The sequence below is a fragment of the Trichosurus vulpecula genome, chromosome 5 (assembly GCF_011100635.1).
Source record: "Trichosurus vulpecula isolate mTriVul1 chromosome 5, mTriVul1.pri, whole genome shotgun sequence".
Taxonomy (NCBI): domain Eukaryota; kingdom Metazoa; phylum Chordata; class Mammalia; order Diprotodontia; family Phalangeridae; genus Trichosurus; species Trichosurus vulpecula.
Window position 1 is genome coordinate 237,330,533 of NC_050577.1, and position 27,866 is coordinate 237,358,398.

General features: G+C 41.1%; 1 protein-coding gene across 2 annotated transcripts in view; it reads left to right on the top strand.

Moving 5' to 3' along the window:
• The first annotated feature begins 13,163 nt into the window (after positions 1-13,163).
• Positions 13,164-27,866, top strand: part of PAWR (pro-apoptotic WT1 regulator) — a 133,767-nt gene continuing 119,064 nt past the window's right edge. Inside the window, exons 1-2 of one of the 2 annotated variants that reach the window (XM_036761256.1) lie at positions 13,164-13,292; positions 14,002-14,818. In XM_036761256.1, the coding sequence (XP_036617151.1) occupies positions 14,180-14,818 (639 nt within the window). In that variant the 5' untranslated portion in view covers positions 13,164-13,292; positions 14,002-14,179. Of the gene's footprint in view, positions 13,293-13,641; positions 13,722-14,001; positions 14,819-27,866 lie in introns of those variants that run through there. The other variant, XM_036761257.1, reaches the window with a different exon arrangement.

The following is a 27,866-nucleotide window of genomic DNA, read 5'->3' on the forward strand; positions in this document are numbered from 1 at the left end:
TTCATCTAGATAAAGAAAACCTGGTCCCTGAAGATCAGGCTTTCAGTGACTACATATCCTTTCTAAACGTCTTCTGTTAGTTCATTTGTTTCTGCATGAGTCAGCAGAAGTAGGAAGCAGCCATCAGATCTGATGAGTCTTGGCAGGTTTGATGAGTCACCAGGCCCAGATGAACTACATTGTACAATGCTGTGAAGAAAGGGCCAGATGTGTTTGCTGAGCTGTTGTTAGCGAACTTTGAAAAATGACAGAGAATGAAAGAGGGATTGCAGAATTGGGAAAGGGAAGATATCAGTCTGATTGCCAAAAAAAAAAAAAAGGAAAGGGAATGGAGTCTACAAACTTCAGGCTAATAATTTCAACTGGTAATATTCTTGAATGTATTATTGAAGAACCAATCAGTGAACATTTAGGAAAGGAATTAGTGACCACAAAGAGTTAACTTGACTTCATTTTAGGTCCAAGCTCATTTCCTATTTTGATAAGGTCATTAGACTCGCTGATGATGGAATTCTGATTATGGAAGTCACCTAGAGTTTTTAAAATTTATTGTATTTATTTTTATTTATGGAATTAAGCATTTCCTAATATGGTATAATAAAAAAGATGATTGTACATGAAATGCAAATCTATTATGTGCAACTTGCTATTCCTTTTAAATATATAATAAAATATGTAAGTTTTCTTTTTTTTCCCTCCCCACCACAGAGATGGCTACCATTAGACATAAATAAGTATATGTGTATGTATGTAAAATTATTCTGTATATACTTCTATTCACCTAGATTTTAGCAAAGTGCTTGACAAAACCTCTCGGGGTATTCTTGCTGAAAGTATGGAGAGATGTGATAGGAGCAGTAGTTCAGGTAAATGTATTTGGAACTGGTCAAATGGCCATTTTTACATTGAACTGATTGATGCCAGAAGTCATCATTCATGTTTCAAAAGAATGTTGGAAGAAAGTCTCCAGTGGACTGCCTCCAAAATTTTGGCTTGAATCTATAACGTTTTAAGCTCTTAAGTCAAATACTTGGATAAAACTTAGGTGTCATATTTATCAAATTTATGAATGACACAGAGATGGGGGGGGATAAAGAACATAATGCTTTCTTAAAAATAGTTTAATAAGTTAAAATGTTGGATCAAAATTATCAAGATGAAATTTAATGGTGTTGTTGTTTAAAGTCAGCTCCCAAGATGTTAGGAAAGGGGCAGGGCATGACTATCTAACAGCCTATATAATATAATCTGGAAAAAAAATCTTGGGGTTAGGGGTCACAAATGAAGTCAACGATGTGGTCTGGCAACCAAAAAAGCTAATGCGGTTTTAGGCTGCCTTAATAGAGCAGGGAGGAGGGAGAAAAAAACAATCTAGCAAGCAAGCAAACAAGCATTTATTGAGACTCCTATGTGCCAGGCTCTGTGCTAAGTGCTTTCCAAATATTATCTTGGTGTCATTATTTTGGGAAATGATAGCCCTGCTTTAAAATCCTGGTCACATTTGGAATGCTTCGTTCTTAGTGCCCTATTTTAATGTAAGGGTGAAGGTGGATTGGGTGAATCCATGATCAATTGATCGATCATGCCATGTCACTTAGCCCTGATAATCTTTAATGGGTGAGACCCTAGCTTGGTTAAGTGAAAGGTGTGAACTAAGTGTGGGATCAATATTGCATTATCATTGCAATATCATTGAAAGGCATTACTGAGTGTGCCAAGAAGTTTGTGACTTGGTCATTTCCCCTCCTTCCCCACTTAAACACCTCCCTACCCCCACCCCACCCCATGAGGTTGTATAAACCAGCAAGTTTGAAATTTGGGGTGAGGATTCCAGAGTCAGGAAACTTAAGTGATAGTATCATCCAAGACAACCACCTGAGAAATAATTGGTTATTTATGGGGAGAGGAAGGAGGGGAAGAGATTAGTCCTGGTATAGGCTTTGATCTACTTCTCACCCTCCCTACCTCTTAATCAGAGAAAGATTGTGTGAACTGCAGGATTTGGAATTTTTCATGTAGTATCCCTGCTACCGTAACACCTGACGCAGTGTCTGCATAGGGAGCTAAGAAAAGACTGGACTCAGCGAGAAAAGGCAGATTCGAGGCTGTATAAGGAGACCAGTAGAAAGGCCAGACTTGAGAAGGACTTCTAGGACTTGTGAGTCAGCCTTTTGCCAAATGAGCTATCTAAGTTTGAGCCCGCTTTCCCTGAACTCTATGGGGGGGGGGTGTTAGTGCCAACTATTCTTACTACACTATTTCATTAATAATTCCTTTCTTAAGCTAATTAATTTTGCTAATTGATATCAACTTATAATCATGAGGGTAAGCACATGAGTGTGGGTTCATGGGTGACATAGTATTAGAAAGATCTCCCTAGCCCTCAGGACTGTCCTAGAGCCCTGAGAGGATATAGAAAGAGGCTCTGGGGACCAAACTTGCTGTTCTAGTGGATTTGAAATAGTAGCTCCAGAGCATGTACTCCATTAGGTTGGATATTGATAACTCTCTTCCAGAGAGAATCAATAGGAGGCAAACCAAGCTGGCAGAGCATCTTGAGATCATGCTATCTATCACACTTGATTGTAGCTTTTTGAGACTTAGTGAGGATTTTACAAAAAAAAACCTGATTAATGACATGAAAAATGATAAGATTTTATTGTAGTGGAATTCACTTAGATTTTTTAAAAATTTATTTTATTTTTAATTTATGGAATAAAACAAGCATTTTTACCTCCCTCGGGAAGATATAAGGCCTAAATTTAGACACCCAAGGATATGAAGGAGCAGGGATAAGGGAAGAGTGATTATGGGTAAAAGAAAAATACAACCAGGGTTTAGTTACTGGAGTGACATTACTGAATCTCAAGTACAATGATCATGAGCCTTTATCAGGAAAAGGAAGGATGGTCTTTCAAGAGGCTGTTCTTTGGCCATAGCATACCTATGTTGGGCCAAACTTTCATCACTCCTTCTTCAACATGGGGCTGCTTGCAATTTCTCCTTCAAACCAGAGCAACTTAGTGATATAAGTGAGGGTTTTTTTTAGGGAGTAGGTTAGGGACTCAGTCGGACCTGATTTTCCCCCCCACCTCTAATGATATAGACAGGGGAGTTGTCAGGGATAAACTAGTGGGTCCTGGCTGAGTACAGAGTGGGGTGTAGAAGCTCCTAGTACGGAAGGTTTCAGAAAAGGCAGGAGGGGGTGGCCTTGCTAGAGCACAGGCAATCTGTCACACAATAGATAATCCAAGAAGTTCCGTACAACTGGAAGAACCTCAGCTGTCTTGTACATGTACCTGAGACACTCAAGTTATATACTTAAACTCCCCAGCCTTAGTTTCCTCATCTACCTGATAAAAGGGCTAGACTAGATGCCATATGGGTCCTTCCAAGTTCTAATTCTTTGATCCTATGATCCTTCTCTGCAAAAAAATAAAATAAAATAAAATAAAATAAAGAAGAGAGAGGAGGAAATTCTCCCCCTGACCTATGATAACTAACGCTCAAAGAGGGCACATCTTCTGATCCTCTCATTTGATGTGGGTGACCTGGATGCCTCTGACCCCTCAAGGGAGCAGGTCCCTCAATTTCAAGCTTGCCACTACAGATAAGTCTTTCATTATAGGCTCCACTAGACTGTAATAACAAGTTTGACACAGACAAACCTGCCACCTCTGTCAGTCAGAGGCAGCTGGGTGATCAGTTTCAGGAGGCAGCTGAGTCATCATTTCCAAGGGAACAGAGGGGAAGGGACAGAATTGGGAAGATTCCAATATACTCTAAATAGTAGAGAAGTCGGAGGAAGGAGAGAAGCCAGGAAATTGATCTACTGTAGCCAAAGAGGTGCATGTGTTGTCGTCTTCTTCTTCTTCTTCTTCTTCTTCTTCTTCTTCTTCTTCTTCTTCTTCTTCTTCTCCTCCTCCTCCTCCTCCTCCTCCTCCTCTTCCTCCTCCTCCTCCTTCTCCTCCTCCTCCTTCTTTTTCTCCTTCCTTCTTCTCCTCCTTCTCCTCCTCCTCTTTCTCCTTCTTTTAAAGAAAATGGTGCTTTCCTCTCTTGGTGTCTTCTCTGGTTTTGTTCACCAAAGACTCTTACTTCAGCAAGCAAGAATACACCGCATTTGGAGTTAGAAGATGAATTCAGATCCAAAGTTTGCCAATTCCTACCCATATGACCTTGGGTTTCAGTATCTTAAACTGTAAAAATGAGAGTTTGAACCAGATGAACTTTTCATATTTCCTCCCAGCTCTGAATCTACGACCCTACATTCCAATGTTTGGCTGCTATAGAGCAGAATAATAATAAAAACATTCTTTTCTTTTTTAAAAGATATATAAAATTTACTTATTTTTAGTTTTCAACATTCACTTCCATAAGATTTTGAGTTTTAAATTTTCTCCCCTTCCTTCTTCTTACTCCTCCCCAAGACAGAGTGCAGTCCGACATAGGCTGTACTTATACATTCATATTAAACATATTTTCACATTAATCATGATATAAAGAAGAAATAGAACTAATGGGAGGAACCACAAGAAAGAAGAAACAAAACATAACAACAGAAGAAAAGAAGAGCAAATAGTATGCTTCCATCTGCATTCAGACTCCAGAGTTCTTTCTCTGGATATAAATAGCATTTTCCATCCTGAGTCTTTTGGAGTTGTCTTAGATCCTTTCATTAAGAGCATTATTTTCTGAAGAAAGATCCTTTGGATCAAAAGTTCTTAACTTGAGTTTATAGATAGATTTCATGGGATCTGTGAACTTGGATAGGACAAAATATTTTAACAACTATTTCAATAAAAATCAGTTTCCTTTGCGATCCTATATATTTTATTTTACGCATTTAAAAACATTTTTCAGGTAAGGATCCATAGGTTTCAACAGATCACCAAAGGGGTGCATGATTAACAAAAAAGTTAAGAATCCTGCCTTAGATTAAAGATGATAGGTATGTTTACAATATGAAACATACCCCTAAATGGCACTGGATCTGAGATACAGATAGTAGGCACTTATAAAGTGTTCACTGACTGGACAGAGTCCCATCAGAGGAAATCCTAAGATTTGAGACACACCATGAAGTAGAGAAAGGTAATTTAAGAATCTGATAATACTCTTCTTTCACAGTATCTCTGTGTTGGAAAGGACCTCAAGGTCCAACTAGTCCAGCCCGTACCAGGAGAAGAATCCCATCAGTGAGCGTTCTTCACAAATGGTCAAGTGGAGGCAGGGAGGTAGAGCAATGGACAGAGCATAGGCCCTCAAGTCAGGAGGACCTGAGTTCAAATCCACTTGACACTAGCCCTGTGACCCTGGGCAAGTCACTTAACCCCAATTGCCTCCCCCCTCCCCAAAAAAATTGTCAAGCAGCCCTTTGTTTAAAGACCAATAGTGAGGTGGAAGCTATGACTCCTTAGATTGGCGCATTAGATTTGGGGGCAGCTCTAATTGCTAGGAAGTTTTTTCCTTACAGAACAGAAATCTGCTTATGCTTTTGTACTTCCGTACATTGCTTTAGTTCTGCCCCCAGGGGCCAGGTTGAACAAATATAATTCATCTTCCAAATGCCGGTTCTTCAAATATTTAGAGACCCCTATCATTTCTCCCCTAAATCCTCATCTTTCCAGACTAAATAGCTTACAGCTTCTTCAACCAATTCCTCTTCGTTATGGTCTCTGGTTCTCTTGACAAATTGGTCTTTTTTTTTTCTGGATGTGCTCAAGCTTGTCTATATCAACTCAGAATGTTAGGCCTGGAAGGGCCTTAGAGATCATCTAGTTCCAGCTTTTTTAACCTGGGGATCCCCCCTCCCCACCTCAGAGGTCTGTGGAAAGATTTCAAGGGGTCCATCAACTTGGATAAGAAAAAAAATTATATCTTTTTTTCCCCACTAACCTCTAAATGGAACTTGACATTTTCTTCAATTATTTGATTTTAAAGATGGAATCTGTAGGTTTTAGCAGATTCCCAAAAGGGTCCATGACACACAAAAGGTTAGAACCTGTGATCTAGTACAACCCTTTCATTTCATAGATGAGAAAACTGAGGCTAAGAGGTTAATTATCTTGCCTAAGGCCATGAAGCTACTATGTGGCATCCTGGTGTTCAAACCAGGGACACACCTATAAATGTTTAAAAATTGGCTCCCCCCAACCCCCAACAAATGTATCCACACAACACACTTTTTTTGTTTTTAAGGCAATCAAGGGCAAGTGACTTACCCAGGGTCTCACAGCTAGTAAGCGTCTGAGGTCACATTTGAATTCAGGTCATCTTGACTCCAGGGTGTCACCTACTTGTCCCTACTTTTAAGTTTAATTTGCATTCTTAGCATTTTCTCTAGCACTTTCTTGAGCCTAGACAATCAGCAAAACAATAAATGAAGCTCTGATTTGTAGAGTTTACCAATTTCTGAAATATCACACAGAACATTTAATAATTGACTTTTCCCACTATGTAGCACACTCCTGATTCAAACCCACATTCTGACTGCTAGTCCAGTGTTTTCCCGTATGTGCGCATCAGGTAAAACAGCCGCAGCGTACATACCTCCCTGCACTTACCAGGTACTTCACATGGTATTCATTTTCATATTTCAGGGCAAAAACAGTTTCTGTTTCCTAAAAAATTCTAATGCAAAAGGATAAAAACTAAACAACAAAAGTATAAGATACAATTTTTATGTTGTTTGCTTAGCATAATAACATCCCTTTTCCAGATCTATTTTGGGAATTGAAGACAAAGTGCTTAGAAAAACTATGTTCTTCAGTTTCCCATTTCATTCACTGATTCACTTCATTGCACAAATATTTTTTGAGTATTTCCTCTGTGAAAGGTGATGTGTTAGGCACTATGGGGAATATGAAGATGAATGCAAACTGAATCTTTGCCCCCTATGAGCTTATAAAGTGACCATTTAAAAAATCCAAAGGAGCTACTCGTGTAAAGTTAATGGAATGGATGACTTTTTACGATATATTCTTTTTTTAGCGCTCCTATTTTTAGTTAGAAGAAAAAATAATGGAGAATGTAAATGACTCCTCAGTAAAATTTCTTCTAAATACTGTGGAATGTTTTTCCTTTTGGTTTTGTCAACTTAACAATTAACTTTCCCTAGAAACAAACACACAAAAAACTCAGGGTATCATTTTTGCTTGTAAAAATTAATCCTATTTTATTTGAATTTTAAAATTGACCATCTTCTTTATTCAGTGACCATATTGTGGATATATTCTTTGATGATGTCAATATAAGAGTATTTTTAAGCAACATCCTGCTACAGAAAGATAAAATGTCCATCAGTTTGCTTTTTTAAAAAAAGGTTCTAATATCCTATTAAGATTTATGTTTTGTTTTATTATAGCTAAGTAAAATGAGCACGAAATCCTTTAGGAATGATCATGCTATGCTAAAAATGAATACAATTTTTTAAAGGTTGTATATTTTGGCAGTTTATTTGTGATGTCAAAGTTTCCTTGGGGGATCTTCTGATTTTACAATAAGTGGACATTAAAATATTTGTGCCAGGCATTTCATTTAAATATAGTATTGTAACAGTCATTACTAAAAATAAAATAGAAAATAATTTACTGCAGATACAATGACACTTCCCAAAACAATTGTAATTATTTTGAATTATGCAAACATGCCATTTCACATTATGGTTAGTTCCTTCATCAGAAAACATGTAAAATAATGATTAACATTTAGTATTTCCCTGAAGAAAAATATTATGTGCATTCATAAAATTAAGTGTTCCTTATGTTTCATACACTAGACATATCAATTTCCCTTCCTTACAATTAGACAGGCCATTGGAGATTAATTAGTCATAATAATCTAGTCTCCAAATCAATGAAGTTTATTTTATCAGGTTACCGTATTTTAAAGTAACTTCAAAAATGGAACCAAGACCTCATGGATAGAGGTACTTCCTGCATCAGTGAAGACTGCAATGCACCCATGGTTTTTCATCATGTGGAATTAAATGTCCATGTCTTTCCATGTCTCTCCAGAGAAGAGCCACCCACAATAGTAGAAGCCTGGTTCTTTTAATAATTCATGCATAGTTATGCAAAACAAAGGCTATCCATTGCTTATTCTACAATATTGCTCCACAACTTGTCAATCTACTCTTTCTGGTGATACACAGCTCTGCCGATGATGATGAAGAGGAACAAAGTCAGAAGTCTTCCTTAATACATTCTAACCTTGCACCCAATATTCAGGTATTATACAACAGGATTTTAGGATATGTGAACATCTTACTATTTTCAGATTTACTTGGCAAAATAGCCAAGTACAAAACTGAAAGGAATCTTAGTATAAAATATATCTTTGGGAATGATAGTAAAGTATAGGCAACATTGTTATAATAAACAATAATAATATAAATAATGCTTTGTGCATCAGCAATTCCTTTCATCTGAGACTCCTGGGCCACTTTATGGGCTGATAATAGCTACTTTAGTATGTTTATATAGTACCTATTATCTAAGGACCTCATCAACTCTAACACTAGATGGTATTATTATCCCTAATTCACACACAAGTAAGTGGAGGCACAATTAAGCAATTTGCCTAAGGGTACACAAGTCAGTAGTTTCCAACTTTCCTGACTCAGAGCCCACTAACTCTAACGATTACATTAAAATGTTCAATGAAAAATGTATGAAGGGTAAAGGTTATCTCATTTTATATTTATTTTCTTTCATGTTTGTAAGTTGTTAGATGCCCCCTCAATTCCTCCCCTGCCCACACTTCCCCAGGACCCCATGTTCTCAAGCTGAACATCCTACTGTAAGTCAGACATAATCTGATAAATCACTAACACCTTACTGTGAATTAATGTAATGAATTATCTCCTTCAGATTATTAGATTTTAAAAGAAGACCTTAAAATGATTAATCTCTGAAGCTGAAATTTCAAGTACCATGGTATCTGGGTGGGGGGACATTTTTGGAAAGGAATATTACTCAAATTAAGTGTGACTTTTGTAGGCTGCACTTGACTTGTCATGGGTACCTCATGTGACTCAGGCACTGTGTAGTAGCACAAGCAACTCTTGTTAGCTATTACGTGCTACCTTCCTTAAAACCATGGACAGACAGTATGTCACTATAATAATCATCCAAAGAGGGAGTGCAATATTTTATGTGTCCATCAGGTGGAACTATACTCAAGTCACAGATCAGGTGGTCTTTTCAGAGATCCTCTGCCACCTGGGTAGAATAACCTTTCTCAGAAACTTCAGTATTCCCACTGGCCACCAGAGGGACCTCAGTCAGCAAACTCAGATGAGTTCCCTTAGTGCACCCACAAGATGAGGAATTTCTAGTGGTGGTGTTGACAAGGAGTTCAATTTAAGTTAGGATATGAAAAAGAGAATATCACTAAAAATATTAAAATTTAAAGTCTATGATTCTTGTTATTCCTACTCCACATGTGAAATGTTTTCTTTCAGTACAGATAATCCTCACGTTCATAGAACACAGTCATTCAATTTACCATGGTCTTACAGTTTATTGAACATAGAAGAAAATGGAAAAGCAATAGACCAGGGACTCCAGCCTGTAGTATCCATTCATTCATCTCCTGAACCTCTTTCAGTGCTTTCAGGTCTTGTGAAGTAAGTAAAGGAAAAGAGAAGTGTGTGGTGTGTGTGTGTGTGTGTGTGTGTGTGTGTGTGTGTGTGTATCTGGGACTCAGTTTTGGATCCAGACTGTATGAAGAGATATCAGGAGAAGTTCAGTAGGATAGGAAACTTTCCTTCTCTCCTTCTTACTAACTGATAGGAATCTTTAAAATGGCCATTTCTGGTTTTTGATCTGAATTCAAGCTCAGCCTGCTGATCATTAATCTCCTTGCCACTCGCACTGGTCCCCAGTTTTGATGAGACCAATATCTACTAGAGTTCTCCCCACTACCCTTACAGTTCACATATAGGTTAGGCTAGATTTTCCCTAGAAGGCAACAAAATCAGGACTTGATTGTCTGGGGATGTGGCAAGGCTTAAGCTGTGCTTCTTCCCTCCATGCAGCTTCTTGTTGGCTATCGGTTATGTTGATGTGGCTTCCTGGTCACCTAGGAGCATATATAGCCCCACTTACTTGGGTTGGTGCCCCTCCAACATGGTGGATATGACACTTTGGAGACTGTAGCAGTGTAAGAAACTCTCATTAGCTAATGTGTTACCTACCTTAAGTCCACAGAAAGGCAGTATGTCACTATAATAATTATCCACTGAAGTGACCAACCCTGTCCTGCTGACCAGACTTGTCTCCATGTGGAGAAGGGTGGTATATATAAAAGCCACTATATCCTGTTGCACATGATTGCTATGTTAGGGCTAAGTAAACCTCCTTTTGTTAATTGTTCAATGACCTACAAGTGCCTTATTTTGTCCCAACATTGACATGCAGCTCACAGAGGACTGGCATCAGATCCAGCTCTAAAGCCAATTATCTCACCCTCCTGTCTTGGCTTGCTTTTATGCACTGTACCAGATCACTAAAGATGAAGGTATGGGCCGTTGGGTCTTACTCCCAAAGTCTGCTGCACTATGTGGAAGGTAGGAATCCTTGTTCTGACTTCCATGTGTCTCTGTTCCCAGTGTGCCCAAAAGGGTAGCCAGGAAGCTTTTCAAGGACAATGGAATGAATGACATCTGTAAGTCCAAGTATAGATTTGCCACTTCCTGGTTTTTCACCAATCTGTTCTTTCTATGAGGACTTCCAGGGGTCCCTTCCTCCCTGCTCTATAGAAATATTTGCTGTGCTGTTTTGTCGTATCAGAAAGTTACAATAATTAGCTCATTTTAAGACTTGGGATCAATATAAGGTAGCTCTGAGCCCCCAATTAAGAAAAAATTTTCATACCCAGACAGAGTGAACTCTCTGCCTAAGCTTACATTGATGTCTATCCCTAGTTAATCACTGACCTCCTTGTGTTTGAGGCAAAATTCAGTTTACCATATTTTAACTAGATTACGTTTTATATATAGGGCACCTGGGTGATGTGGTGGATAGAGTGCTGGGTCTGGAGTCAGGAAGACTCCTCTTCTTGAGTTCAAATTTGGCCTCAGACACTTACTAGCTGTGTGACCCTGGTCAAATCAATTAACCCTTTGCCTCAGTTTCCCTATTTGTCCAATGAGTTAGAGAAGGAAATGGCAAACCACTCCAGTATCTTTGCCAAGAAAACCCAAAGTGAGGTCATGAAGAGTTGGACATGACTGACCAACTGATCTGAATTAGTGTTTGGGGACAGAAAGTTGGGGAAAGAGCCAACCTTTTCTCAGATTCCCGCAGCCTGTCTTCTCTGTTCTGAGAAGTCTATAAGAGCTGACGACTCTTATCAAAATCTTCCTCCTTTGAAACAAATGAATCCTTCCTTTGATCCTCAAAAGTGGGCTGAAAATGCCGAGACTGCTCTTATCTCTCCAATCCATTTCCACAGAATCTTTCCCTAATGGTTCTGAGATAGCTTCTTCCTTTTATATGTCATTGTATATAGAGCCTTCTTACCCTCTGATATTGTGGTTCAATCCCATAGTTTGATTCAATCAAAAAATGTTCTTGCATAGTTAAGGTATTAACTCTAGAATGGGGTAGCTTTGCCCTAGGCTTGCCCTAAATACTAATTATTTTCTTTTTAATCTCTCTCTACCTCTCTCCCACAGACATTCAAAACCTTTCTTTTCAACCTTTTCACTCTACTTTTCCATTCTCTTTTTCAAGTCTTTCACCAGTATTGTCAGCAATTTGGAATAGTGGGAAAATTTCTGGATTTGCAATCTGAGAACCTGTGGCCTTGGCCAAGACATTTCCCTTCCCTGTGCTTCAGTTCCCACATTTATAAAAAGTGAGGATGATTTTGGCCATGGCCAATGTAGTCATTTGTTTTGCTGAGCTATGATTATGATAAGGCTTTTCTCCCTATTTGTTTTTTTTTTGAAGGGGGCCTGTGGTAAGGTAGTAGAAGAGACAGATTATAAATGCATATAAAAATGATTTTTTTAAAGAGAAAAATGAGTAAGTTCATCTTTAAGGGCCATCCTAGTCCTAAAATCTAGGATTCCATGAATCCTGTTTAGGTTTCTGATTCAGTTCTTCCCAACCTACCATCCAGTTTGAATAGTGAAAATAGCCAAGGATCTAGATAACTTGACATTAATTATTGGATCCCAAATAATCACGAATTGATTGTAGTCAATCCTCCCCAGTGTGGGAGGACAGATAAATTCCACTACAGGCAAAGAAGAGTCTGAGGCATTAGAAAGGGTAGGTGCAATGACTTGAAAGTGCCGGCATGTATGTGGGCGTGGTGTGAGGTGGAGGGAGCGGTGTTGAGGGATCATCCCAAAAGGCTTCAGACCTGCGGGAGGGAGGAGGTGGAGGGGAGTGTACACTCTTTGGGGCCAGGAAGGAGTTTTGCTTTTCTTGGTAAGCTTAGTGCTTGGCCCAGTACCTGGCACCCAGTGCTTGTTGACTGAGCCAAAGAGCCCAAGTTCACTCTCAAAAAGGTGCTGGGCACTGATCCATCAGTACTGCGGTCAGACACCCTTGTTGTTGTTTGCCCTTCATTCTTAAAGAGGACCGTGACTTTAGAGAGGTAATGCCACGACATGCAAGTGAATGGGATTTAAGCGAGGGAGGTCTGTGCAAAGTCACCAGCCTTACTTTCTCCTCCAGAGACATCTGGGTCCAGTGGCCAGATTGAGATTAGGACTGGAGATGGCTCTGAGGAAGGGGAGGTTAGGTTGTCACACTCCCGGTACTGGGGACAGGAGAGGCGTGCCCCCTACCTGCAGCAGCACCGCCTCCGTCCCTGTCCCAGGGTTTGTGGAGCTAGGACAGAAGGGCACAGGAAACCGCAGGGCGGAGGCAGGGAGGGAAGTAAGAAGCGAAGCACCTAGGTTCTGAGCGCCTCGCACCTGAGCCCCACCGGCGGGGGAGGAGCCGCAGAGGGCGGGGCTCACGCCACAAACCAATCAGCTCAGCCAGGGCCTCCTCCCTCCGACTCGGGCCCCCACCGCATCCCACCCCTCCCTCCCCCTCTCCCCAGCGAGATCCGTCTCGGTCCTTTCCGCCGGCGCTTCGGCTTCTCTCGGCTCTCTCCCTCGAGAGAACTGGGAACTCGGGGAAAAAAAGAGTTTGCCGCGGCTCCTTCCGGGACTGGGAGGCCGGCGGGCGGGCGGTGAGGGGCGAGGCAGCCGCACGCAGCTGTAGGGGCTGCCGTGCTCACCTGGGGCTGCGAGGCCGGAGCTAGCGCCGCCACCGGACCCTCGCGGGGTAAGTGGGCTCGAGCGCCCAGGGGCTGGAAGGGACGGCGGGAGTTGGGGTGGGGGGAGCGGCGCTGTCCCCTCCCTTCTCGCGGCAGGACCCGGTTGTCCATGTGTTCGGACGGATTCCCGCCTCCCGCTGGGAAAGGCGTGGACCGGGCTCTGAGCCCCCATCCCCAGCTGCGGTGGGAGGGTGCCCTCGGTGCGGTTATTTATTTACTTTTTTGGGGGTGGCTTCTGGGCTGGGGGAGAGAAGGGAAGTCTGGTCGGCTGGCAGGTGGAGGTGTATTTCTTCTTCCCATCCCCCTCCCCCAGCTGGTTTGCAGAATTGAGTGGAGGTGAAATCGCCCGGGGCTTGGGGGCGGACGGGGGGTTGACTCCCTCGGAAGGGAAGGCTAAGCTACCCCCCCGCCCCAAGTCCAACTCCTGTAAAATCTTGGTAAGTTAATTATGACGCCCTCTAGAGTACGTCCCCTCCCCATTTTCCAGAACGTGCCCTATAGGGGGATGATCGCGGAAAGTTGTGGGAAGTAGAGAGGGGCTCCCTTTGGGGATGGGGTGGTCATCTCCGGTGTGTGCTGGGGGGGCCGGCCCGGGCGGTCAGCCTAGGCGGCGGTGTGTGCCGGGACGGGGCGGGGGAGCGCCGAGGGGCCGTCTCCCCCTTCTCTCACCTCTCGTCCCCCTTCTCGCCCCCTCCCCTTTTGTGTTTCTTCCTGCAGGGGGAGTGGCGCGGTTGCCCCCGCCCGGGTGTTGTCCCCTCGAGTTCTCCCCGGACCTGGTTGGCGCCCTGAGCCCCTGCCGCGGGAGAGAGGAGGAGGAGGAGGAGGCGGAGGTGCAGTGCCCGGGACTGGGGGTGGGCTCTGGGTGGAGAGGGGCTCCCCCGTCCCTTCTGGGAATATGGCGACCGGTGGCTACCGGACCGGCGGCGGCACCGGCGGCACTGGCAGCACCACCACGGACTTCCTGGAGGAATGGAAGGCAAAGAGGGAAAAGATGCGAGCTAAGCAAAGTCCGCAGGGCCTGACCACGGTCCCCGCGAGCGCGGTGGCGGGAGGAGTGGCGGCTACAACTGCAGCGGGGCTGGGGAGCGACGGGGTCGGCAAGCTCCTGGCCGGGGCGCTGGGGGTGACCCCCTCCTCTACTTCGCCCGCCCCCCCGGTCAAGGAGCTCCACAGCAAGCGCCCCCCCGGCGCGCCGGCACCTGCTGCCCCCGCCCCCGGGGGTATGAATCACCCCCTCTCCGTCGCGGGCATGGCCCTGGCCCGAGCCCCCTCTGAACCCCGCCGAGCCGAGGACGAGCTCCCCAGCACCTCGGCCGCACCCCCCTCCTTGTCCCACGGCCCCGTCGCGGGCGGCCGAGCCGTGTTGGAAAGCGGGGTGCAGCCCCCCCTGGGCGAGCGGGAGGAGCAGGACAGTGCCAAAGAGAAAGGGAAGAGCTCCGGCCCCAGTGCGAGGAAGGGCAAGGGGCAGATCGAGAAGAGGAAGCTGCGGGAGAAAAGGCGATCCACGGGGGTCGTGAACATCCCCGCGGCAGAGGTGAGCCGGGGGGGGAGGCAGCTCCGGGGCTCCCCCATCCCCCCCCTCTATCCCCCTCCGCAGCCCAAGTCGTGTCCCTTCTTCCTTCCCTTTCTCTCCACCTCCGAGGGCAAGGATCCAGGGGTGTGGGGGGGGATGGAGCTGGGGGCTTCACCCCGGACTAAACGGCTTCTTAGAATAGTTTTAAGTTTTCAGAAACTTTGAAACACGTGTTTGGGGGTATTCTCGAGATGATCTGTCCGAGCCAGGATCTTTCCGCTGCACATCGGTGCAAACCAAACCTTTCCCTGCTTTGGCTGGGCTCTTTTTAGCTCGCCGCAGTTAAGAGAAGGTTTTGAAGTTTTGTGTGAATGGGTTTTAGTTTCTTCCTTCTCCTCCCCATTCACTTTCTAAGGCCATCTGTAAGCAAATCTGCGACTTTAGTAGAATTGAAGACGGTCATTTTGCTTTGAAATCCGAGGAAGGGGTGGTTTTAACTGCCCCATCTTTTACATACATATAGATGTGTCTTTCAGAGTTGGTTTACACACACATTGCCTTTTTTTTTTTTTAAGAATAAAATGTTTAAGGGCATGAATAAAACTGCAGCACTCAGATTTTGTTAGCTAAGAAGATGGATTTTGAAAGTACAGTAATTAAGAAAATGTGATTTGACTACCTGGAAAACCTAAATGGTGGATTCAGGGCAAATATCTAGAGGTTGTGTTTTGTTTTCATCCCAAATAATTTTCATGCACAACTCGAAGCAAGCATCAGGCCACCTTCCCATTGGAGAAGAGGGATAAAAAGTTTTATCTGGTATCCTCACCATCCTCTACCCTTGGCTGTCCCTTTTGGGACCAGGGCGGTGATTCACATTTAAACTTTGTGGGTCTTAAATTCACCCTTGTTGCCTCATCTTTTTTATCCTTATCTCTTTGATCATATTTTCCATTGCTTTTACTCCTGCCCCTTTATGGCATTTTGTTCACTTACTTTGATAATTCAATATACAGCTATGTTAGGGATTTAGTGCTTTTAAAATTGCACTTTGTTCATACCATTTGTGGTAAATTAAGGTGTAGGTTTGAGCAGACCTCAGTTTTGAATCTCATAGGAATTCCTGAAGGAGAAAAATGCAGCCGTTCTCTGTGTGTTTAAGAGGGAGAAAGATATTTTTATCAGTCAACAAAACTGTCCTCTGTGGTTTGCTACTTGTACAAAAAGATCTGGTATTCATTAAATTACTTTAAAAGGAATTCATAAGAATGGTAATCAAATTTCTAGGGTTTTTTTTTTTGAGTTAAAAATATAAAGATTGTTGGGAAACTGAAGACAAAAGGCTTGAGGAAAACTACATTCCTTAACTTTATTTTTAAAAAAGAGAGTTAATGATTCAAATAAAAATGGCCTGCTTCACTTTCAAATGTTTCTCATTTTTCATCTTTCTGAGAGAGTTGAGCCAAACTACTGTATCTTGGCTAATATTAACATTTTTTTGTATTTGTTTCTTCTGAAATAATTTCCTCAAGCACCATTCTTTTTCTATGAAGAGCAATGTTTAATGGGGGAAATAAATAGGGTGTATCACGTGAGATCTTGAGAAACATCTTTTGTTAATACCCTTGCCCTTAGCTGGAGAATGTAGTGCTGGGAATGTAGATGACTCCCAAGTACAATTGAGTCTAAATACTGTGGAATGTTTTCTGTTTGGGTGTTGCTAACTCCCAAATTTAATCTAACTCTAAAAACAAACAACCCAGGGTACCATTTTTGTCTGTGGAATTTGATCCTGTTTTATTGAATAAGGAATTGAAGGCAGTCTTCTTTCAGTGGTAACCATGGGCCCTGTCTTTTACATATAGTATGACCCAACGGCTACAACACTGTAAATGTTTTTTTAAACAGTGCCTAATTATTAGCAGGCTCAGGGCTTGAGCACTCCCAAGATTTGTAGGGGTTTTCTTTTTAGAAATAACCTTTTTTTTTTGCTGTTAAATTACTGAGAGTTCACAATAGGAGCCAGATAAAATAGAAACTTTTCAGGTAAGGCATTTGGATAGAATTGGGTTGTTGCCTTTGGAAGGTGTGTTTCATTTCTTCATTTGAAAAGTCTGCCTTGTTAAGTTTCAGTAATGAGGATTCCATTGGACTTGTAAAGGGTTTCTTGAGTTTTGTTCCCTAGGCACTAAAATACGCCCATACCTTGACTTTGAGGTTGGAGCTTCATAATTCAGAAAAATCTCATGTTAAGATTCAAAAATAGACTTAGTTACATATCAGGCTAAGACCATCTTCTCAGGAGTACCTGACAAAATCAGCGTATAGTTTGGTGACACATTTATTATGATGCCTTCTACCATCTACTAGTAGAAATTCTTTCTGCTATCAAATGTCTGCAAGATATTTGATTATAACTTTAAGGTTGCAGGCAAGTGAAAATAGTTAATTAAGCAGATATTTAGTAAGCACCTATTATGGGAAAAACATGTTAAACTGATGAACCAGAAAGTAATATTACTGGTGATTATTAGGACAAAGGCCTGTAGGATTGGACTCCCCTTTTTGTTGTTCATTTAGTTCTTGATAAAGTTATGATTGATTACCTACTAATTTGTTTATGAATCAGGTGTGCTCGAGTGTTGTTTGTATGTTTATATATGTGTATGTGTATATGTACGTAGGGAGGTATCCTGGCAAGAGGCGTTTGTGGCCTAGACAACAGAGAGTTGCTGGAAAAGTCAAGACTTGAGTCCATGTCTTGGCTGTGACCTATACTGGTTGCTGTGACCAAAGTCACTCTCGGTGCCCCCAGGCAGCTTGAAGACTGAATTTAAGCTGCTGTGCTTTGGTGGAAGGAATTTCCTTACTGGGAGTTACCACTCCCCAAAGAGAATCACCTGATTTCTCTTCCTTCCTTCCTTCCTCACGTTATAATACTGAGCTGCTCCTTAATGCTTCCTTATTAAATCATTCTTTAGTCACTCCCTCCCTTTCCCCACACTGTGCAAAGTTTTGGAAGCTAAATGATTTAGGTGATAGGAGAACTTTAAGGAACTGTGGACTCTCCAGGGTCCTAACTTTGGGGGTTGAGGGAGATACTAGATACTAACAGTGCCACACTGCACGACATAATTTTTTTGCCAAATGAGTGTTAGAAACGATATATGCTGTGAGTTATGAGGTGGGAGAGATTATATTGGGCTGCAAAGGATTTATGGAGGAAGGCCTTTTTATGTCTGGAAAAAAAAAAGATTTTAAAAAACAAGCAAATTGCTTAGTAGCTCTTTGAAATACAGCTGTTGCCATGTAAGGCTTCTGAAGAGCAGAAAGACAAGTTCATGGGATCTTAGTTTTAAAAGGGAAAGACGCCCAACTCTCTCATTCTGCAGATTAGGAAACTGAGGGCCAATGAAATTTGCGGGGGGGGGGGGGGGGGGGGCGTGGTGGTGGTGTGATTTGTCTCGAGTCACCGATAGTAAGCAGCAAAGTTGGTATTTGAACTGGTTCTTGGTTTAATCATGTAACCTATAATATTATTTCTTTTTGTAATTATGTTACAGACTCTAGAGTGTTCTAGGACTTTGGTCCTTAGAGTTTTAAGTCAGCTTTAGAGGTTGTGAGTTTAACTTTGTCATTTTATAGATGAAGGTGCTGAATTCCAAAGAGATTGTGACTTGTCCAGTGTCACGTTGATAGTGGTAGAACAAGAGACTAGAACCCAGTAGGGAAGAGAAAGCCAGCTCACAGGTGTGAAGAGAAATGAGATTAGATTTCCTTGGTATCCTGGCATCTTTTTCATTTCTAAACTTCCATCTTTTGACTTTCTTAAGGTTTTGATTGGAAGTGGTCTTGGGGGTATAGTTTGATTAGGCAGATTTGTATTTCACTGCCCACAGAAGCTGTTCCAGATATTCTCTTTCCTCCTCAGGCCCCACATACCCCTGTCTTCGTCCACTCTCAGCTAAGAACCCCTGCCTCTTCCTTTAATTGAAAAAAAAGAAAGACATTTGACAGTGAGCTCTTTCTTTTTCTCCTATTCTTATCTCAGAACCCCTTAAAATCAACTCCTAGTCTTTTCCTTTCTGCCAATTTAACAAAAAGGTTTGTCCTCCTTAATTTCTTCTTGATCCCGTCCCCTCCTATTTTCAGGTACAGATTGCATCCCCAGTCTCCCTCCCCCATGCCTGGAATCTTCAGTCTCTCCAACTGGTTCCTTCTGAGTGTCTTCAAACGTCCATTTCTCCCACCCTCAAAAAAACCTTCACTAAACCCTGTCATCTCCTCAACCCATCATTCTGTATCTCTCCTGCTCTATTTCAGCCAAATACCTTGGGAAAAGCCATCCAAACTTACCATGTCCACTTCCTCTCCTCTCACTCCATCCTTGTGCAATGTCTTTGACCTCCTCGCTTAATTGAAATTGCTACCCCCATGATCTCTTATTTGTCCAACCTTCTCAGTCCTCCACTTTCAGCTCCATTTGACATTATTGATGACCTCTTCCTAGATATGTTCTCTTCTGGTTTTGATGACACTCCCTTCTTCCTGCTTCATTTCCTTCTTCTTTGACTGTTCCTTCCCAGGCAGCTTTGCTGTCCCCATCATACTCTCTTTAATGGTAGGGGTTCCCCAGTGTCTTGGGCCCCCTTCTCTGTGTGCTCTCTGTAACCACAACTCCCTTGGTTTAACTTTATCACTATGCAGATGATTCCTAGATCTAAATCTGTATAGCCAGCTCCAGTTTCTTCCCAGAGCTCCTGTCTCACTCCAGTCGCAATCACCTCCTGGTTATTTCAGACTGGATGGCCGACAAGTATCTTAAACTTTAATGTTTAAAATGGAATTCTCCCCACATATCCAACCAGTTGCCAGATCTCGTTATTTCTACTATCACAACAACTCTCTCACTCAACAACTTCTACACACACACACACCCTCTCTTAGGTCAGGCCTTCATCACTTGAACCCTGATTCTTCTAAGAGTTTCCTAATCGGTCTCATCTCTAGTCTTCGCTACTCTGGTCCAGCTTACATTCTACTGTCAAAATAATTTTCCTCAAGCAGAGATCTTACCATTTGTCTGTCCTCCAGCCAATTCCAGTGGCTTCCTACTGTTGCCTAAGTAAAATATAAACTCCCATGTTTAGCTTTTAAAGCTCTTTCCAGGCTGGCCCCAACCTATCCTTCTAGCTTCATTGGACATTACTCCCCCTCTCTCACTTTGTGATCCAGCCAAGATCCTGGCCTTTCTTCTTTTTCTTACATGGGACATTTCTACATTCTGTTTTTGTGTCTTGGTTCTAGCCATCCCCCTCCTCCTTGTGTCTGGAATGCACTCCTACCTTAACCTCTGCCTCTTAGAATCTCTTTCTTTAAGATGTAGCTTGGGGATTATCTTCTGCATGAAACTTTTCCTGACTCATTTCCCCCCAAGCTGTTAGTACATTCTTCATAAACTTCCTAGTCTGTGGCCACTATGTATGTATTTATTTATTAACTTAATATTTGTATATATAATTTTATTTTTTCTTTTAAGTATATTATTTATTTTGTTAAATATTTCACAATTACATTTTAAAAAATTGTTAAGTTAATTTTTTAGAAGTTTGATTTCCAAATTCTATCCCTGTCTCCTGATCCTTCTCAGTCTGCTTGAGAAGGCAAGCAATATGATGATTATTATGTATATATTTTTATATGCGCTTGTTATCTCCAGCATTAGAATGTAAACTTTTTGGTGAGCAGGGATAGTTTCATTCTTTGTACTTAGTACTATTCCTTTTACTTAGTATAGTACATTCTATGTACTCCCAGGGCCTAACACAGTGCCTGGTATGCTGCAGTTGTTTAATAAATGCTTGTTTATTGATTGTATGTAGCTGAATGGTAAAAAAACAGTGAAACTATAGAATGGAGTAATTAGACTAAAGACTAAATCAAATCTAGACAGCTTGGCTTAGTGGATTGAGTCCTCACATATACTGGCGGTGTGGTACCTGGGCAAGGTGATTGATCTATCAGTGTGCCAAACAACTCTCTAAGATTAAAATTGTATATATTGTATTATAACTGTATATGTTTCGTTAATAAAGGCATTTCCCTCACTTGGGAGTTTTCTATAGCTTCAGTTTTCAAAGTATGGTCCTTGAACCCGTGAAAGTCTCGAAGACCCTTTTGTGGGGTCTTCAAGGACAAAGCTGTTTTCATAATAATGCCAAGATGTTATTTGCCTATTAAAATACTCTTGCATTTTCCAACTACATATATATGTGAGGCCATATTTTCTTCATGTACTTCAACCAAAACAACACATTGCAATTGATTGAATGAAAAAGCAGACGAGAATCCAAAGCCAGACATTAAAGAGGTTAGGAAAAACGTATAAAACAAGGCCACTTTTCTCACTAATTTTTTTGTTTTGGAAAATTTAGTTATGTGTTTCATAAAAATGTTATTTATATTAACATGTAATGGATTTATTTTTACTTAAATTTCTAAATAACTATTGTAAAAACTTTCTGCTTTTATTTTCTGATATCAGTTTTGTAGTTTGGTTGTGTCTAAGTCATCATGACCCCATTTAGGGTTTTCTTGACAAAGATATTGGTTTCCTTCTCCAGCTTATTTTACAGTTGAGGAAAAACTAATGCAAACAGGGTTAAGTTGCTCGCCCAGGGTCAAGCAGCTAGTAAGTATCTGAGGCCAAATTTGAACTCAGGAAGATGAGTCTTCCTCACTCCAGGCTTGGTACTCTATTTACTGTGCTACCTAGCTGCCCAGAAGCACTTAGAGATTATGGTAATAATTCAGTTGATATTTCTCAACTGATTGTAGCATCAGCACTACTTAGTAGGCCCTATAAATCCAAATAGCTTTTAAAAAAAAAAACCCACCCACAACACCTTTGGTATGGCCATTATTTTCCAGACTGTCTACCTTTCTTTATGATGAGTCAGGAGAAAAAGTATTAATGACTCAGAGCTGGAGAAAATTGGACCTGTGAAAAGGATAGTTAAGATACAGAAACTAAGGTTACTGTGTTAGAAGAATGAAACCAGGTTCAAGGCCTCTCAGATTTTTCTTTAGATGTTATAGATTCGTTTTTGATGGATTATCTTAGTGCCTATTCCCACAAAAGTATATATGGTTGACTAACAAGCACTGATTCTAGACCTTATCCAAATCATTAAAATGTTCAGTGTAACAGGACCAAGTACAGGGCTCTGAGCTAGTTTACTCAAGACTTTCTGATAGAGTGACATTCAAACCATTGATGTTAAAAAGTGTACAAGAGAACAAAGGTTATTTGCCTGGTAATAGTTAAACATGCTTCTACAACTTCTAGAATTAAGAAGATAAAAACTGTGGATTGGTTAGGGCATTGGGATAAGTGCCCCAAGCTGAAGCATAGTCATTCTTAATCAGATAGATTCCATTCTGTCAATGGATTAGTCATACTCTATATACCTTCTCTGCTTTCTCTTGGAGCTGTTACACTATTAGCAGTGGGCCCAAGGTGGGCCAGGAAATAGAGATGAAACGTTCATGATACTTGTTAAAGGACTTGGTGGGGAGGGGTAAGGAAATTTGGTATTATTGGTAAAAATGAGAGTGGAGATTTTTCTTCCTCCATGCCAATCTCTTCACCTGTCATTTATCATAAATGTGAACCACATATGCCAGTATTTAATTGGTAATGTTAGAATCTGTGGTTGAGGCAGATAGTTTGTAAATAGTTATTTACATGGAAGGTTATTTTTTACAAGCAGTGCCTAGGAACTTCAGCATCCTAACTTAGTCATTCTCCTTTGCCGTGGTGTTCTTTATGGGAGTTTCCTTTTCAGAGGAGACAGGGGCATATAAGCAAACTTGTCACACGCTGCTTGCAGTTTGACTGACCGGTTCAGTGATGACACCCGAAGTGACAAAGCAGTTATGTAAATTGTACTGCTGTCTTCATCCGTTCCCTCCCCTCCCCACCCCCATTGTTGTTTTCAGCGTTAGACTCTTAGGGGTCATTTTCCTGACCTCAGTGCCCCATCTTCATAGCTACCATTCCTCTAAACACAGACCATTTTGCATATTTTACTAGTTTGTTTTCTCGAGAGGAAAAAAAACACACCAAAGACTCAAATGACCTTTCAAAGAGGGAAGCTAGTGATACTTAAATATACTGAAAGGGGGAGAATACCATTGATGGGTTGGTCTTGTTGGTGTTCCTATGGCCTTAAAACTGCTTTGTTGGTATATCGTAAGCATTTATTTTAATTAGAATAACAGTTATAGTGTTGATAAGATGATATTTACAGAAAGCCTTGGCTTTGGAGTCAAAGGATCTGGCATTCTGTGTGACTTTGGGTGTGTCACTTAACTGGAATTGGTTGGAGTAGATGGACTTCTAGACAGAATAATGGAATTTCAGACTTGGAGGGGACCTTGACTTCTACTTAGTCCAGATGGTAGCTTCACCAAAATGCTCACTACAACAGACTGGACAAGCGGCCTTCCAGTCTAATCATAGGGAGATGGCTCAGTGGCTAGAGCGCTGGACCTGGAGTTAGGTAGACCTGAGTTCAGATATGGTCTCAGACACTGGTCACTTAACCTCTTTCTACCTCAGTTTCTTTAACTGTAAAATGGGGATAATAGTAATGTCTACCTCCCGTGGTTGTTAGGAGCATCAAATGAAATATTTGCTTACTTAGCACAGTACTGACACATAGTAGGCACTTAATAAATGCTTTTTTCCTTCTTTCTTTGGCTTGAGCACCTTGGAGCATTCCCCTTTTGTATAGCTTAAGTTTTAGGAAATGCTGCCTTTAGGAAAGCTAGCATTTTAATTTCAGTTCATCAAGCATTTATTAAGCTCTTACTGTGTGCAAAAAGCATGGAACTAATTAAAAAAATTAACCAAAACAGTCTTTGTCCTTAAGGAGCTCAGTTTGTGTTAGCTATCTGGGCCTTGTACCTAGGAACAATTTGAAGTCACTTGAAATGAGGAAAACATTTATTAGAAAGTAACCTTCCCTCCCCCACACTCCCATCTCTTTGAACTTCTGATATAAATTCTTCAATCACTCCAGTATATTTTACTGTTGAGAACTGCAATATGACCTCTGTTCATGTTGGTGAATGTTTAAGCTCTGATGTCTGGCCGGTAGTAGATACCAGGAAAGACACTAAGACTTGACGAATGCACAGGTGGACCTTCGTTTCCTTTATCCGGCTTTCAGGAGAATTCGTTCTCTGGCCTCACAGATCATGTTTTCAGCCATTAAACCATTCCACCGTAGGTGATGGCCATTTATTTTTCTTTGCCTTTTCAGGCCTCCTCCTCAGACTGCTCATAATTATTTTGTCCTCCGACTGAGTGGAGAGAATCACAAGTATATTACAAAGGGTGTAGCGACAGGACACCTGCTAAGACTACACATTTTGTAGGCATTCAGCAAGTGTCTTTCAGAACCTTACTTTACACAAAAAAACCCCCGTTTTTATTGATCCCCTTATGTTTTTAAATTGTTATCATCTCTGGATCTAAAACAATTGAGCAAAAACAAAGGTTTAGAAAGACTAGAAGCTTGGTGACTCAAAGTATTCCAAAGTCGTCCTTTGAAGTTCCCAAGTATTACATAAGTTTATGGGCCACACTATCTTTTGTTTGTTTATAATCCATCTTGAAGGTATAATTAGTAACAGTTGAACTACCTGTGTCTCAATTTTAGGTGGTTGCTTAATAACTTTGACAGTTTTGTTCAATTTTATGTTCTATTGATAAAAATATAGAACTTGATATTTGAATATGTAGTTCTACAGTAGCTGAATCACATACTTTATGGACTCTTCACATAAACTTTAAGAGGTAGGGATGCATTTTGAAGACCCAGATGGAGCCAGGGTCTGATCCTCTTTTGGGTTGTAGAAGTAGAGCCAGAAAGAGCTTTGGAGAACATTTGGTAGAACAAGGAAACTTGAGGAAACTCAAGCCCCTCAAGTCTGGCAAGTATTAAGTCACTAAGTAGCATGGCAGGGTTTAAATCCAGGCTTACTGACTGCTGTATCATGCCAATTTATGTGACCTTGTCTGGGATGCTTCAGTTGCTCAATCTGTAAAATGGCCCTCCTGAACCAGGTGAAGGGACTAAAGCCCCGTGAAATCTCAGAAGAGTCAGGATTTGTCTAAACTGAAAGAAGAGGAGGGGGAATGGTATAGGGTGTAAGTAAAGCATAAAAAGATGGATCAATGATAAATTGATTCACCATGGTTGAAAGTCGGTAAAGATAGGTTAAAGACTTGGAATGCCAAACCAAGTAGTTTATCCTTTCATATTATGCATCCTGGGGAGTCATGTGAAGTTTTGGGAGCAATGGGAGGTGATCCTTGCAGAGTTTTTGTATGTTAATCAGATGCCATGAGTAGGATGGAGTACCTAGTGAGGGGATAGATCTTAGGTGACTAAGACCTGAGATAATTAAGTCTGGAAGGGAAATGATAGGTAGGAGAAACATACCCATGTTAGAATCACAGAAATCTACAATTTTAATATTCTAACGTTTTAGAAGAGTTCCCTAAAAAGTGCATATTTTATAGATGAGGGAAAAAAACCATGAGGGTGACACATTAAATGATAAAAACAGGACTAGCACCTGGGTCTTCTTATTTCCAGAGTCCTATGTGTATGTTGGGGGTTTCCCCGGTGAGATGGTAAGCATCTATCTTTTTTTTTTTTTTTTTTTTGGAGTGGGGAGGGCCAGGCAGTTGGGGTTAAGTGACTTGCCCAAGGTCATACAGCTAGTATGTATCATTTGTCTGAGGTCACATTTGAACTCAGGTCCTTCTGACTCCTGGGCCGGTGCTCTATTCACTGTGCCACCTAAACCTAGTTGCCCCTGCATCTGTCTTTCATAGTAGCTGTTATCATTCCACATCTTAGTCATCTGACCAAAAAGAGAGGCAAATATTCAGATATCTTTTGCTTTAATAAGTATTCTCTAAAGAAAATTTTATAAGTAAATGTTCTTTTCTTTTTTAATCCTAAAAACAAAACTGACTGCTTGCCTATGACTTACAGTGTTAGACATTTGCTTGGGGGATTGAGAGGTTGTGACTTGTAAGGGGGATGCTTGAATTCAGGTCTTTGTATGTCCAAGGCCATTCTTTTGTTCATTACACAACATTTCCTCTTCTGAGTTCTCACAAATTGAATGCAAAATTTAGTTACCAGTTTTTCCTCAGTTGTTCTGATTTTGTAAGTTCATAAAGGCTTTCACATTTTTCCATCAATCAGACTGGTCACTTCACAAAACTTGACCCTATATAGTTTGTTGATATGTTCACATCGAATGGGGGACATGTAAAGTTGAGGAATGAATTATCCAATCCTTGCTGATCATTGGAGTCTTGGGATAACACTGTCTGGCACCCGAATTCTATCTGAGATACTCAGCAGATTAGTTGATTTATTAGTCAACACATGCATGATCGATCTGCCAGCAGAGGCCTTGGCTTTGGAATGGTTACCTGGGTTCAAATCTTCTGTTTCACTGCCTGTGTGATCTTGGGCAAATAATTGAGCCTCTTTGAGTTTCTCTTATTCTTGAAAAATGGAAGGGGTAGACTAGGTATCTCTGAGGTTCCTTCTGTCTCTAGATCTATGAGTCTTGGTCTTTTCTCTGATCCTGACTACAAAGTTAGGTGGGATGGTAGATAAAATATTGGACCCACAGTCAGGAAGCCCTGAGTTTGAAGCCTGCCTCAGACAGTATCTGTGTGACCCTGGGCAAGTCATTTAACCAATACCTGCCTCAGTTTACTCATCTGTAAAATGGTTATTATGAAGCTAAAAGGAGATAATCTTTTTAGGACACTTTGCAAACCTTAAAATGCTAAATAAATGTTAGTTATTGTTACTATTACCTATGAGACCTTTCCCTTTCTGGGTCTCATTTTCCTGAAACAGCATAGGAGATAAAATTGGGCAGCAGCTTTAGAAGGGACCTCTTATAAGAGGAAATTTATGATGGTCACTGATGTGACCAGAATACATCCAGAAGCCAAGAACTAGAAATATAAAGTGGGTTGATAATATATAATCTAAATTTATTTATGTACTATATTGGAAATTGTTGCATATTTGTTAAGGGAAAGTAAAATGGTGGGTGTTTTACCACCGATTAAAAAATCCTTTTAAAAAAGAGGAGTTGAAGATTTCGAATTAGCCAGTGTTTCCTAGCACTGGCCAGGAAAGAGGGAAGAGAGATGGTATGATTTTTCACCAATTAAAAATCAGTTTTTTAGACAGAAACTTCTAGAGTACAGAAATTAATTCATTAATCTACCAGAGTTTAATGGAAATAACCCCCGAGGACATCTAATTCCCTTTGTTCTAATTCTGAGCTTACTGAGAAATCTTATTTTGATGTTTTGGTCTCCTGAGCAGACTTTATCCACCATGAGGCAGTGTCCTGCCCTATGAATACTGGTTCTCAGGCCAGTTCTTTCTCCGTTTTAAATTAATAAGCACATTCTGTTTTAAAAATTAGTCTCTCATGAATTTGCTTAGTTTGCATGAATTGACAAACTGATTTTAAAAATCTGGTATCTGAATCTGACCTTGGATTCATGGTTCCTTTCTGCACCTCTACCCCCACCCCCCTCCAACAAGTGGTTTTGCCTTAAAACTCAGCTAGTAGGCAGGCTCTTAGACTTTGTCCCTGCCCCTTTAGGGCAGGAATGAGTGTTCTACTTTCATATCCATCCTTTACAGTGTTGAGAACACAAGAGATTCTCAGTGTTTGTCATAAGGTAGTAACATTAGCTAACATCTATTTAGCTCTGAGGCTTACAAAGGCACTTTGTACCTATATAGTTTCAGTGTATCCTCCTATACTATCTCATTTTATCTTCATTTATAACCCTTTGAGGTAGGTGCTGTTATCATCCCCATTATACGGATCAGGAAAATGAGGCAGACAGATGCCAAGTCCTTACCTAGAGTCATATAGTTGTTAACTGTCTGAGGCTGGATTTGAACTCAGTCTTCTTGACTACAGCTCCAGTGTTCTC